Genomic DNA, 13,092 nt, shown 5'->3' on the forward strand with positions numbered 1-13,092 from the left:
TATAACATTAATCATTCACATTTATGTTTTTGTTTGAAAAATGGTCCCTTAACTATGTTTGGGTTATTTTAACGTTGCTTCCTTTTTATCTTTTTTGATCCTTGTGGTTTACCAGATTTAACATATTGAGGACAGCGATGGAAATCGAAATTACTCTTTTACTCCTAATCCGAATTTTTTTTATTAATTTATATTTCTCTTTTTCGTTCTAAATTAATGTTTTATTTATTAGAAAATATTCACCAAATACCATAAAACCACCCACCATCTACCATCACCACCACCACCGCCAAAATTACATAAATGGTCCATATGGTTTACTCATGGTCACAAATTTAGTCCCTACTACCTAAACATACCAAATTACTCTCATATTAACGGATAAAAAATAACGGTTTATATTTTCCGGATTGGTTTTCTGACCACTGCCATACATGATAATAAAGTTCAATTTGTGATATTATTTCTTTATTTTCCTCATTTATTGTAAGAAACAATTATTTAAATTTCCTTACTTATGTGATTAGATGACATTGTTTATTTTGCTTTACTGTATTATCTCAATTCAATTAAACATGTTATTTTACTTTAGATGACATTGTTTATTTTGCTTTACTGTATTATCTCAATTCAATTAAGCATGTTATTTTACTTTACAAAGGAATTACTTCCGACCCGTCGTTAGAATCCTTTTAGTTTCGATCTATATCTATGGTAAACTTTGGCTCGATCAAGAAAATTCGATAAAATGCTACTCCAAGTCTCCAATATTTTCCAACCAGAACTGTGCGTGTCATGCAATCGCTAATTCCTGCCCGTGGCCCGTGGGCATCGCAGATCAAGAAAATATATCGTGGTGTGGGGTCAGCCCTATATAATCGGGGATCATTAATCTGTACCACCTTCATTTGGAAAAAAAGTTTCCCCATTCATGGCGTTTTAGCTTCGCGTCGTCTTCAAGCACACTCTCTCCCTTTGGAGAAGGATTTTAGGGCTTCCTTTTTCTCTCTAGAACGCCGTACTTTGGCGCAATGGACAAGTACAAGAAAGTTGAGCAGAAGAGACCTGTGATAGCTAGCAACGCGAATGAGATCAGAATCACTTCGCAAGGTCTTCTTAGTAACTACATCAGCATCGCCACTACTCTTCTTCAGGTATTATCATTACCATTTTACAATTGATCTATTGTATTATAGGACTTCATGTTTCTATTCATCATTATGCTTTCTGTTTCATTTCTTAATTTTTCCGTGTGTGTGTTTCCGGAAATCCGCTTTTAGTTTGTTGATCGGTCGTTTTAGCATCCACAACTATACATATTTGTGTATATGTGTACCGAATTGTAAGAGAATCTATGTAATGCCATATTAACTAGCTGTTTATGCTTATATGCGTTTTGCGTTTCTCTGCATTATTTCCCCCGTGTTCCAACTTCCAATGCCTGTCTGTGTGATCATAACGCCGAGTATGGTGTTATTTGTCATTAGTTGTGCTTCTGTTGTATCAAACTACATATAATCTGATTGTGTTTACGACTACGATGCTTAGCTAACTTTTGTCCTTACAGTTATCGTTTCAATTTTGTAAGGTGCTTATTCATTTCGTTTTTCGTCTTTTGTCATCCGTTCTGTTTTCGATCGTTATCTTCTGATAGTATATGGTAAATCAGTCATGTTTGATTGTTACGATAGATTTGTTGATTTATGTAGCAAAGGATTTAGGAGTTGTGGCTATGCAAATTAGGGCATGTATTTGATAACTAGCTGCTTTAATTTGCGTTGGCATTTGCTTTGTATTTTGAAATTACTTTTCTTACTTGAACTAACCAATTTCTTACGCATCAGAATTTGTTAATTGTCTCTTGTAGATTCCATCTCAGTATTTCTATCTGTTTTGTGTGTGTGTGTATGTGTGTGACCCTTTCTGTTAAGAAAACTTATATGTATCAGTGATTAACATGCTCGCGGTTGTGATTATATTTCTCCAGGAAAGACGGAGGAATGAAATTACGTTGAAAGGAATGGGACAAGCAATAAGCAAGACAGTAACGATTGCAGAGATTTTGAAGGTTTGTTACTAAACTTAGTTTTTAATTTTATTTCTTCTGAGCTTTCCATGTCCTTTGATTTGAAGCAGAGGTGCATTCCTCAATTGCATCAAGAAACTGGAATCAGTTCAGTATTCATAACTGACGTATGGGAACCTATTGAGGAGGGTCTTCTGGTGTAAGTTTGTATTGATTAAACATGTCGATCTCCTTTAAGTTGATGACAATATATAATAATTCTATATTGTTGATTTACAGTGTGGAGATGACCCGACATGTCTCAATGATATCAATCACTTTGTCGATCAAGGAGCTGGACAAAACTTCACCAGGATACCAAGCTCCTATTCTTGTTGAGCGAAAGCCACTCATGTATAACAACTATCAAAGACCCCAACAACCAATTAGATACAATTCAGTAGTTGAAGGTTATTAATTAGTGGGGTCTAGTCACTAGAGTGGTTTTATTTGATTTTTTTATTTTAATGTATAAAAGAATAATAAGATTTGCTTTTAGGGTCGTATGGTGGTGGAACTGGAAAGCATCAAGAAAACAGGGATCCAGGTGAAGGTGGTGGGAGAGGGCGTAGGGGTGGTGGATATGGAAACTATCCTGGAGGTCAATATCGAAACTATCACAATAGGAACTATCAAGGTAACAAATGAGAATTTTGGTATTGTTAACATGTTGGTCTCAGAGTCAGCTTGTTAAAACGTATGGTTATCTTTTGTGTTTGATGATTGGAGGTGGATATGGAAGAGGAGGTGGTGGTAGATATGGTGGAAGAGGTCGGTGAAACTGAGGGATGAGTAATGGAGCCAATCAGCAACAATTAACAATAGATAGGAGGAGGAGGAGGAGGAGGTTAGAGTAAATTCGTGTTAACTACCGGTTTCTTTAAAGTCGAAGCATACCATATTATAGTAAAGGTGAGCAAGTTTAAGCCACTACTTTACCTTTTGACCTTGTTTGTTAAGGGCATTTTGAACAGTATTTGTCGTGAATTAGACAAGAACTCTAGGATTAATGTCATTGTGACGCTTTTTTTTCTTCAATATTAATGATATGCATAAAAGTACGTAGAGAAAATAGCTATACATGCACAACTGCTATACACAAAACAACGGTTTCGGTTTTAACAAAATAGCATGTTATATTGCAATAAAATTGATCTAACATGGAAAGTTGGAAACAGTGTTTTTATATTCGAAAATTCATGTTAAAAACACATTGATATATGATTATGATAGTACTGGGTTATAACCCATGTCTTACACGGGTGGTTGATAAAGTAAAACATATAAAAATCATAACCTATTAATGATACATTCTCAAATCAAATAGTAAATCTTAAGTGTATTACGATGGTTATTGCTTATTTTATGGTAAAGTAATTAAACTATTTTATCATAATTTTCTATTATATTTCAGTTTCAGTCTAATGTATGATTATCTTAAATACATATTTGTTGGACCGGATCACCTATGATCTATTTAAAATGTTAACAAACAAATTAATAGCTTTTTTTCTATATTTTTACACCATGTTAAATAAAAAATAAAAAATATGATGTAACAAGCTATTACTCGATATCAATGGTATAATAGAATAAAAATAAATTTGTTCAATTGAGCACAGTTTTCAATGACCTAGGTAAATTTTTGTTATTGGTTGCCATTTTAGATCATTTTGCTATCTTTTATAGTTAATATTACTATTATAAAGTAGTTTGATTCATGCAGGCACAAACAAATTTTGATAAAATGACTATTTTAATCTCGTTTGTTAAATTACCAACCACAAGAAAAGACTATGAACCAATCAAATAGTGGTTGGATCCTTGCCCATTACAATCAAACAAATCTAGAATTCAAACACAAAAAATGAGGAACAAGAGAGATAACTTGCAGGCATCAACAACCTCATGCTGGTCGGAAATGGTGGTGGTTGTAGGCAGCTTTATGCAACAGAAACCAGTCAAACTAATATACATACCACCAAATTCGACATACATTCGAGCAAAAACCATAGTGATAATAAAAATTGCGAAGTTATCTAACTATATTAACTACTCCTAGTTAACAACATTCACACATAAATCCTTCACCATAATAAAAACCAACAACCATAAAATTGAGAAGTTATCTAACTATATTAACTACCCTAATTAACAACATTCACACATAAATCCTTCACCATAATAAAACCAACAACCATAAAATTGACAAGTTGACATCAATTGTTTCACCCCTACACAACACAACCACCACAAATAATGCCCATGTTATCACCAAGGTCAAAGTTAGTCAAAGGTACATCTTTTAATGCATAATGTATAACTCATTAAACATACATAATCGAGCAACCAGAGGTTTTACGCCTTTTTTGCCATACTACATCCTTTCGCCTTGGAGATTGAAGAACAACCTTAATTGTCGTATCAAAAACATCTTTCACGTTCTAAGATTAGAATTAAAAATATACACTAAGTTTACTTTAAATGTTCAAGGGTTAAATCGTCAAAACTCGAATATAATACGAGTGTTTTTGGATTCATTTTCTTTGCGTGTTGAGTCTTTGAGCTACATTCAATATAAGCAGATGCACCAATTTGTTTCCTCGGTTCCTCACCCTAACAAACCAAAAAATTGTATTAAATAAGCTACTTTTATATCAATATTGCAACGACCCAAACTATGATCCAAAATTTTTTGTTTTAATAACACTAAAAATCACATCATATATAATAAAACCATGTAAAGAGCAACTCAATTGTCATAATACTGTGTCAAACAAATCTGTATCAATCATAGTAACATCCAAAATAAACTCCTAGAATAAACTGAAGCTGTGGTATGTGCGATGCCATCAACCTGAGCTCTTCCCTTTGCTTGCGGAAGTACCTGAAACCAAAACTGAAACTGTAACCACAAAGCTTAGTGAGCTCCCCCAGACTACCACATACCATACAATAACATATAAACGTATATTGGGCCTCCCCCACTGCATCGGACCGAAGTCCGGAACTAACCAGGGCCTTGCCCTTTGCATCGGACCGAAATCTGGAATTGCATCGGACCGAAGTCCGGAACTGACTGAGACCTTGTCCCCTACATCGGACCGAAGTCCGGAACTAACTGCATCAGACCGAAATCCAGAACTGACTGGGACCTTGTCCCATGCATCAGACCGAAGTCCGGAAACTGACTGAGCATAACATAGCATAGCATAAACATATCAACTAACATAAACATATATACTGCATACTGATGGGTTTTATACAAACAATCCTATGTGTGCATGCAACCCTAGAGTTGGATCTATGTTTTCACTATTAGTTATAGAACTTCATGAACGCAAAAAAGAAACATGGCATGCTAGTACTATTTTTGAAATCCACATAGAAGAATAGAATACATACCTTTTGTTGTTATATAGTAATAACAACTAGTTCCTTGAATCTCCTTAGCTTTGAAAGCAAGTATCACAAGTGTAGTACCTCTAATGGCTCACAAACACCAAGAGCAAGAGGATGGCTTAGGAAAGGAGGAGAAGCACCCAAAAAATGTCTAGAAACCCTAAGGAAACTCTTGTTTATGTTTTGGTGCTCTAGGGGTCCTTAAATAGTGAGGCTATTAGGGTTATCAAACAAGGAAATGTTGGTGATTTGTTATCATCAATGTTATTTAAGTGTAATGGGATTACTTTGTTGACTAAAAATGATCTTGATAAATATTAAACAAGTAAGGAAGGTGTGGAGTACACACTTGTTTAAGTTTGATCAAGTATCAAAGTACACTGTCATTTAAGGGCGAAACCCCTTAACGAACAGGGGTCCGAGGGCAGCGCCCCTGGGAGCGGGGTCCAAGGGGCAGAGCCCCTGGCTGGGATCGAGCTGTATTAAAAATGCATCAAAAAATCCAAATTTTGAATATTTGACTCGGTTTTGACTTTGCATTAATCCTTATACCAAACCCGGACTTATAACAGTTTTGACTGTTGAGAAAAACTTTTATATGACAGTTTTGACAGTTTTTCAGACAAGGAATGTATATAACCAATTTTTAGTCAGTTTTCTGGTACTCGCGAAAATTACACCATCTCATTCTCTCTTTCTTTCTCTTTGATTTTAGCTGAGTCTTATCCAATTGAGGATTTGGGAGTACCACCCAAATACTTCGATTTGAAAGTGATTATCACGATTCTCAGATTTCCAAGTGCCACTAAACCATATTTCTAACAGGAAACCCTAATTTGACTGCTTAGGCCCTAAGCAGCTCATGGATTCCTTTAACATATCCCTTGGACGATTTCTAATGGGTTTCGCCATAGAATTCGTCAAACCTATATATTATTAGGTAATCCATAGCCCAGTTGCAATTATCTTATAATTACAAATCCAGTCCCCTAAGTTTAATTAATCTCTTTTAGCCACAAAATTAATTCTTAATTAATTATTGACTAATATTAATTAAACAATATGATTTCTCTTTTAATATATTATTCATATAATATATTAATAAATCATAATTAATCTTCTTTCTCCATAAATCATCCTATCAAGTTGTTTTGGTGAAGGCAACCCAAAAGGACCATGCACAATCGGGTCAAGTACATACCAAAAGTTGCTTTGATACCATAAAAACTAACAAGTGAAAGACATATAACGGCTAGGATTTCGTATTATTATAAAAAAGAAGTACAAATACAATGAAAAAGAAAAATATAATATATAGACTAACTAATAAGGCTTCCTAGCGAAAAAATCCAATCATAAAACTCAATACAAAATAAAGCCCAAAATCTTATTAGGCTACCACAAAGATGTTTTAAACCATAATATTATAGAATAAGCGCCTAGAAAAAAATACGTGAGAAACCAATTAAATCAATTCCAAAAAAATTATAAGGCCTCAATAACATTATCCCTATATTTATTTGTGACAGATAAAATCAAATTCATAAAGCTAAAGTTTGCAGAAGAGGGATGAGGGGACATTGTGCTAAGTGGAATGCATCAGGACTCATTTCAGTCATTATTCAGTCCATTTAAAAAGTTAAATACAATAAATTTTATTATTAAATTTGTTGCAGTGTAGCTTGACTTGAAGGCAACAAAAAACGACAACAACTTGGTTTTTGCTTATCGGCGAGTGTCCAAGTGGATCACAATCTTGGGAGAGTTTTGGGATTTCATCCAATAAACACTCACCTAAAAAATATTATCGCTAGTAATAGTAAAAAAATTAAAACATAAATCTAATCCATTCTTATTTCATTTTTAATATCATTTATGTTTAAAATAAGACTTGAACTAGGCCAAAAAGCTTTTGGTAAAAGACAATAATACCTAAATCTATTTTTCCTTCATGCCACCTAGAAGGGAGAAGCCACAAATAACATCTTAAATATTTTCACAACCACCTTGAAATGATACAAATTCCTGGGATTTAAGTGTAAAAGCCTTGATATTAATCATTTAATATCAACATGTAAATGTTTCTAAAACAAACTTTTTTTTTTTTGTTTTGTTTATAAAGATTTGAAAACTTCAAAACGAAATCAATTACAAAAGGGCTTATGGCCTATGGATTAAAAATGTGCCACTCAACAAGTAAAAAGTTCAAATCTCGTGGTATATTTAAATGTCTGTTTAATGGATATGTGACTTTGCCGTTAAAAAAAATAACCGAAATCGATTAGATCACCCGATAAATGTATACATCTACAGCTTATCTTGAATCCTCATAATTTATTGAATAATACAAACACAGATAATATATAAAAAGAAACTCAAAGGAACTGTAAACTTAGGTGGACACACATGTTGTCTAGGTTCACTTTGTTTTTTTCAACCCTTCACTCTACATAATAATAATAATAATTGTTAGAGATATGTGTGTGTTCTAGAGAGAGAGAGAGAGAGAGAGAGAGAGAGAGAGAGAGAGAGGAGAGGTTCCTAAAGAAAAGAAACTATGGAAGTCGTGAATTCAAGAAGGAAAGAAGAAGAGCAGTTTCATATTATTCATAAAGTGCCATCTGGTGATGGTCCTTATGTAAAAGCTAAACATGCTCAGGTACGTGTGTTTCTATATTGTGTTTTATTTTTTCTAAATCATGTTTAATTAAATGTATAATTTGAAGTTTTTTCATTAACAAAAGTGTTCGATCAAAAAAAATACCCCATTAAACCCAGATCGGGTTATTACCAATGAATCAAAACTAAAAATTTGTTTCCGTGGACCAATTTTATGTAACACTGATTTTGAAAATTAGTCCACGGAAACAGTTTAAAAGAACTTACTAAACTAATCTAACACGCAAGTAATAAATTTTTAAGCCAAACTCTGATTTTCTTGAATTATAGATCTTGGTTTAATTCTACGATTCCCTATATGTAATTTGCTTGTTCTATTCTTTTAATATACAAAACTATCAATATTTTTTTTTTTTTAATTTCAACACAAATTTATCATTCATTTACATCTTATTAGTATTATCATAATCATTGCTTTCTTAATATTTGATCGCGTTGGTTCTACCTTGATTTTATTGTAACACATTTATTACTTATTTAACTTCAACATTATTATTATTTTCTATTTTAAATATTTTGAATCTATCATGATGATCAGATCTATATCATTAGATTCTTAATTTGCAGCTTGTGGAGAGGGATCAAGAGGGTGCAATAGTGTGGTTTTGGAAGGCAATAAATGCAGGAGATAGAGTGGAAAGTGCCCTAAAAGACATGGCCGTTGTCATGAAGCAGTTGGATAGAACTGAAGAAGCCATTGAAGCCATTAAGTCTTTTAGGTGCCTTTGTCCCAAAAGTGCACAAGAATCTCTTGATAATGTCCTCATTGATTTGTTCAAGGTACAACCCCTCCCACTCCTACATGCATTAATTATTCCACTTCTTGTGCATGCATATACATATACAATTGAGTTCCTTGAAAGTTATACGCATGCATATATGCTACCCGTTAATCATGCATGATATGTAAAGCTTATTATATATTAGTGGGTTTCATGCACCATGTCTCGGTCAGATAGTGTTCGTCACATGTTTTGATGGATCATACTCATGGTGGTATCGATCTAAACATCTTAATTGCACACAAATCAAAGAATGAGTAAATGGAACACAATTAAGTCGTGTTTCTAGTTGGCAAATTAACTTGACATTAATAATGTGGTTGAATATTTGTTGAACAGAAATGTGGGAAAGTAGATGAACAAATAGCGTTATTAAAGCAAAAGCTTAGGATGATTTACAGAGGAGAAGCTTTTAATGGAAGACCAACAAAGACAGCAAGATCTCATGGCAAAAAGTTTCAAGTCTCGGTCAGACAAGAAACTTCCAGGATTTTGGTATTTTTTTAATATTCTTCTTCAAAAATTATATGTTTGATAAATTAATATATAGTACCAGTCTTTTTCATAAAAGAATAACAAACTATTTTGTTTTTTTTTTTTTTTGTTTTTTTATAAATTATTATTATTTTTACAGAAGATAATAACCTGAACATATTGTTCACAAAATACCATATTTTCACTATTTTGTGAACTAAACCTTTAAGTTGCTCACGTTCAAGCCACAGACTTCAAAGAGATGAGGTGTCGTTAAAAATAATAATTCGTGTACCCATTTAAAAAAGAATTGTGATTTATTAAAAAAAAAATAGTTATTTAGTCATTTACAGCATTAACCCCTTCATATATAAGATACTATTACAAGATGATCGATTATAATTTAACATTTTGTGCTCTTTTGGATTAAAAGGGGAATTTGGGTTGGGCCTACATGCAAAAGTCCAACTTCATGGCAGCAGAGGTGGTCTACAAGAAAGCCCAAATGATTGACCCCGATGCAAATAAGGCCTGCAATTTGGGCCTTTGTCTAATGAAACAGGCCCGATATGAAGAAGCTTGTCCGATTCTTCAACACGTAGTCAACGGGGAGATTCCAGGATCCGATGACATCCGGGCCAGAAATCGGGCTCAAGAACTTTTGATGGAGATGGAAAAATGTCGGCACATGTCTGAGTTATTGCCTGCCCTTCCTGGACTGGATCTGGATGATGACTTTGTTAATGGGCTCGAAAAGTTGATGAATGTATGGGCCCCAAGTAGGTCAAAAAGACTGCCCATATTCGAACAAATTGAAAGCTTTAGAGACCAATTAGCTTGTTAAAATCTTTATATATTTTTATTTGTAAGGTTTTTTTTAATGTGTGAAATAAATGAGCTAAAGCTCGTAGCTGTAAAGTTTTAGCGGTAATTGTCGGTGCTATTATTAGTTACGGCTGCTTTACTTTTTTTTAATTGCTTGTGATGTAAAAAATATATATACATAGTTAGTAGATTCGATGTAAATTTGATCACAAGTTGTGTAAATTATGTTGTACAATGTGACTAGTTCTAATGTTTTAGATGTGTATCTCTTAAAGCACTTTAGATGACTGATAACCGAATTTGATGTGAGAATTGCTCAATTGCTTATGTATGTATATACTTCATGCATAATGTGATGAATTTGTTTTTTCAAAACGATACAATGTGTGTGTGTGTTGTACCTGAGAATTTATGCAATTTTGTTGATGCCTATATAAATAAGAGGTTTGTGCTCTGTCAAAGTTTTGAAAAAATAAATTCATTTTTAAAGCATTAAATTTGTCTTTCATTTTAAAAGGGAATGTAATGAAACTAATTGAATTAACAGAATAATAAAATTGACTATTATATTTTATTATTATACATGGTTAATTTGAAAAAATGAAATATGTAATCTGATTAAAATAGATAATTAGTATATCTCATAATGATTTCTCTCCTTGATTAGCATATAAATATGATTTACAAATACACGTTGGGTTAATAAAATTGACCGAATACAATAGGCTCACTATAATTAAATACAACAATATAATTGATACATTAACATTGTAGTTGGAACAACCTAAGAGCTTAATGTTCAAATTACATTTGGAGTCAAGGATCAATCATCAATGAGGACAATAGTCCTTTTGTAAAGATGTTGGCATAATGTGAGGAGAATGGAACATGAAGAACTCAAATATGGCATATGGAAACTTTGTCCCAGATAAAGTGAGTGAATATCAGTCTTGATGTGTTTGGTCCATTGGTGTTGACTATTGAAGTAGGTTGTTGGAGAGGTAGACTAAACCCACATTGACTTTGGCTATTTATACGTTTTGTCATTTTCCATCATTTATATGACATTATTAATTCCAAATTTCATATGAATGAGTCAAGTCACAATCAATCTTAACTTTCTCACTTTTGTCAAATACAACTCTTATTCGTTAAATCTTTTAAATTTAATCTTTATCTCCTTAAATTTATATGTCTGCTAATATTACGATATTGTTATTATTTTTATTTTTTATTTAATATGAAATTTTCTAGCCCTACAAGTGGGATGTTACATAGGTCGAGACAATAGCACAGTAGCACCCTAAGTTTTATTTGAAATAAGTGCATTAAATGCATCTTTCGTGGCATTAAGCATATGTGGATCTCGTATGGCTTTAGAGTAGTTATGGGTTATATCATATATGAGAGGAGAATCAACATATAAATTTAATTTTTGTATGGGTTTGGTAATGCCCATTGTTGGACAAATGATCATCGGTGGAATTATTGAGGTTGTATGGTGGAAGGTAGAAGTGGGTTGTCCTAGTAGCTTCAACGGTAGGAAAGGATGTTGGGAAACATGAGAGGTGTTAAGTGTGGTGGAAGCAAGTTGTTAGAAGGCGATACTAGGTTAGTAGAGGTGGTGGTTGCAATAAAGGATGGACGAGGAGTTGTTGCAGCTGATAAGGGTAGTGAAGCTACCGATTCAACAACACAACAATCGAGGTAGGTGTTACTCGAGGCAACATATGAGGTCAGTAGGGTCGTTTGTGGCAGCTTTTGAGAAAAGTATGGTAAGTCGGTAGTGATGGTTACATTAGTATATGTTGGGAAGTAGGGTTGTAAACGAACTGAACATTCAGTGAACTGTTCGTGAACCGTTCGACGGAAAGCTTGTCTATATTCGTTTATTTAATAAACGAACCAATATGAATAATGGTCTCGTTCATTTATTATGTTTGTGAACGTTCATTTATATTGTACGTTTATGTTCGTTCATATAAGTTCATTTTATGTTCACATATGTTTAATTACGTTTGATTACATTAGTGTATTATATATTCATTTATGTTCATATATCTTCAATTATGTTTTTTTTTTATCTTTATTCATTTATTTTCATTTAGCATGTTCACGAACATAAACGAACGAACATGAACAAGAAAACTTGTTCGTTTATCCGTTCGTGTTCGTTTATTTGTTCGGCTAATTTAAACGAACAAACATAAATAAGCCTCGTTCGTGTTCGTTCGGTTCGTTTACAGTCCTATTGGGAAGATGACAAGAGACCAAATTGATCTAAGAAAAGCTTATAGTCATATTTGGGGGTAAGGAAGTTATAGTTAGATGGTTCATGAACCTAAAAGGAAAATTGATTTCATTAAAGAAAATGTCTTGAGACGAGGATTTTCTTGGTTGCGAGATCTAAGCATTGGTAACCCTGATGGTAGGATGGCTAACTGAGGAATATGCATGAGGTTTTTCTTAGGAAAGTTTATTAGGAGTGTTGAAGTTTGGGTAAAATAGACAATCAAACACTCTAGAAGATGAGTTTATGTGAGTTTTTTGGTGATATAGTTTGTGAAATGGTGTGTCATTGTTGAGGGTTGTAGAAGGTAAAATATTTAAGAGACGAGTGCATATGGAAGGATTATATCCAATACGTGGGAGGTAGATGGGCATGGAACAACAAGGTACGAACAACATTGTAAATGGTTGTAAGAGTTCTTTAAGATGTCCCATTTTGTTAGGAAGAGTGAGAGCATGAAAAGCATATATGAATTCCATTTTGTTAGGAAGAGTAAGCATTTTGTTAGGAAGAGTAAGGTAAATGGGCACGGAAGAACCTTATTTTTGTATGTCGGCCTTATATATAACTGTTTT

The 13,092-nt window shown here is 33.3% G+C and overlaps 2 protein-coding genes across 3 annotated transcripts; both read left to right on the top strand.

The window, feature by feature from the left end:
- The first annotated feature begins 894 nt into the window (after positions 1 to 894).
- On the top strand, positions 895 to 3,137 carry LOC145014318 (uncharacterized). The gene is made up of 6 exons (XM_078972699.1): positions 895 to 1,154; positions 1,988 to 2,068; positions 2,137 to 2,225; positions 2,306 to 2,475; positions 2,565 to 2,702; positions 2,795 to 3,137. Exons 1-6 carry the CDS (start codon positions 1,032 to 1,034, stop codon positions 2,842 to 2,844), a joined length of 651 nt encoding a protein of 216 aa, XP_078828825.1. The 5' UTR covers positions 895 to 1,031; the 3' UTR covers positions 2,845 to 3,137.
- A 4,788-nt stretch (positions 3,138 to 7,925) lies between these two features.
- LOC145018500 (protein SULFUR DEFICIENCY-INDUCED 1-like) lies at positions 7,926 to 10,355 on the top strand. 2 transcript variants are annotated; one of them, XM_078976382.1, is made up of 4 exons: positions 7,926 to 8,126; positions 8,699 to 8,926; positions 9,268 to 9,423; positions 9,836 to 10,355. In XM_078976382.1, the coding sequence occupies exons 1-4, from the start codon at positions 8,025 to 8,027 to the stop codon at positions 10,244 to 10,246; spliced, it is 897 nt and encodes a 298-aa protein (XP_078832508.1). In that variant the 5' UTR covers positions 7,926 to 8,024; the 3' UTR covers positions 10,247 to 10,355. The 2 variants fall into 2 exon arrangements, with proteins under 2 accessions (XP_078832508.1, XP_078832509.1); XM_078976383.1 differs by having other exon boundaries at positions 7,928 to 8,126; positions 8,714 to 8,926.
- Positions 10,356 to 13,092: the final 2,737 nt, after the last annotated feature.

Source organism: Lactuca saligna, chromosome 9, assembly GCF_052625555.1.
Source record: "Lactuca saligna cultivar CGN05327 chromosome 9, ASM5262555v1, whole genome shotgun sequence".
In the NCBI taxonomy this organism is placed as follows: Eukaryota; Viridiplantae; Streptophyta; class Magnoliopsida; order Asterales; family Asteraceae; genus Lactuca; species Lactuca saligna.

Bases quoted from the DNA above. Each gene is read 5' to 3' on its own strand.
- LOC145014318 (XM_078972699.1), top strand. From the start codon at position 1,032: ATGGACAAGTACAAGAAAGTTGAGCAGAAGAGACCTGTGATAGCTAGC. The intron at 2,069-2,136 runs GTTTGTTACTAA...GATTTGAAGCAG, and splicing joins CGATTGCAGAGATTTTGAAG to AGGTGCATTCCTCAATTGCA. The intron at 2,703-2,794 runs GTAACAAATGAG...TGATGATTGGAG, and splicing joins TCACAATAGGAACTATCAAG to GTGGATATGGAAGAGGAGGT.
- LOC145018500 (XM_078976382.1), top strand. From the start codon at position 8,025: ATGGAAGTCGTGAATTCAAGAAGGAAAGAAGAAGAGCAGTTTCATATT. The intron at 8,927-9,267 runs GTACAACCCCTC...TTTGTTGAACAG, and splicing joins TCCTCATTGATTTGTTCAAG to AAATGTGGGAAAGTAGATGA. The intron at 9,424-9,835 runs GTATTTTTTTAA...TTGGATTAAAAG, and splicing joins AAGAAACTTCCAGGATTTTG to GGGAATTTGGGTTGGGCCTA.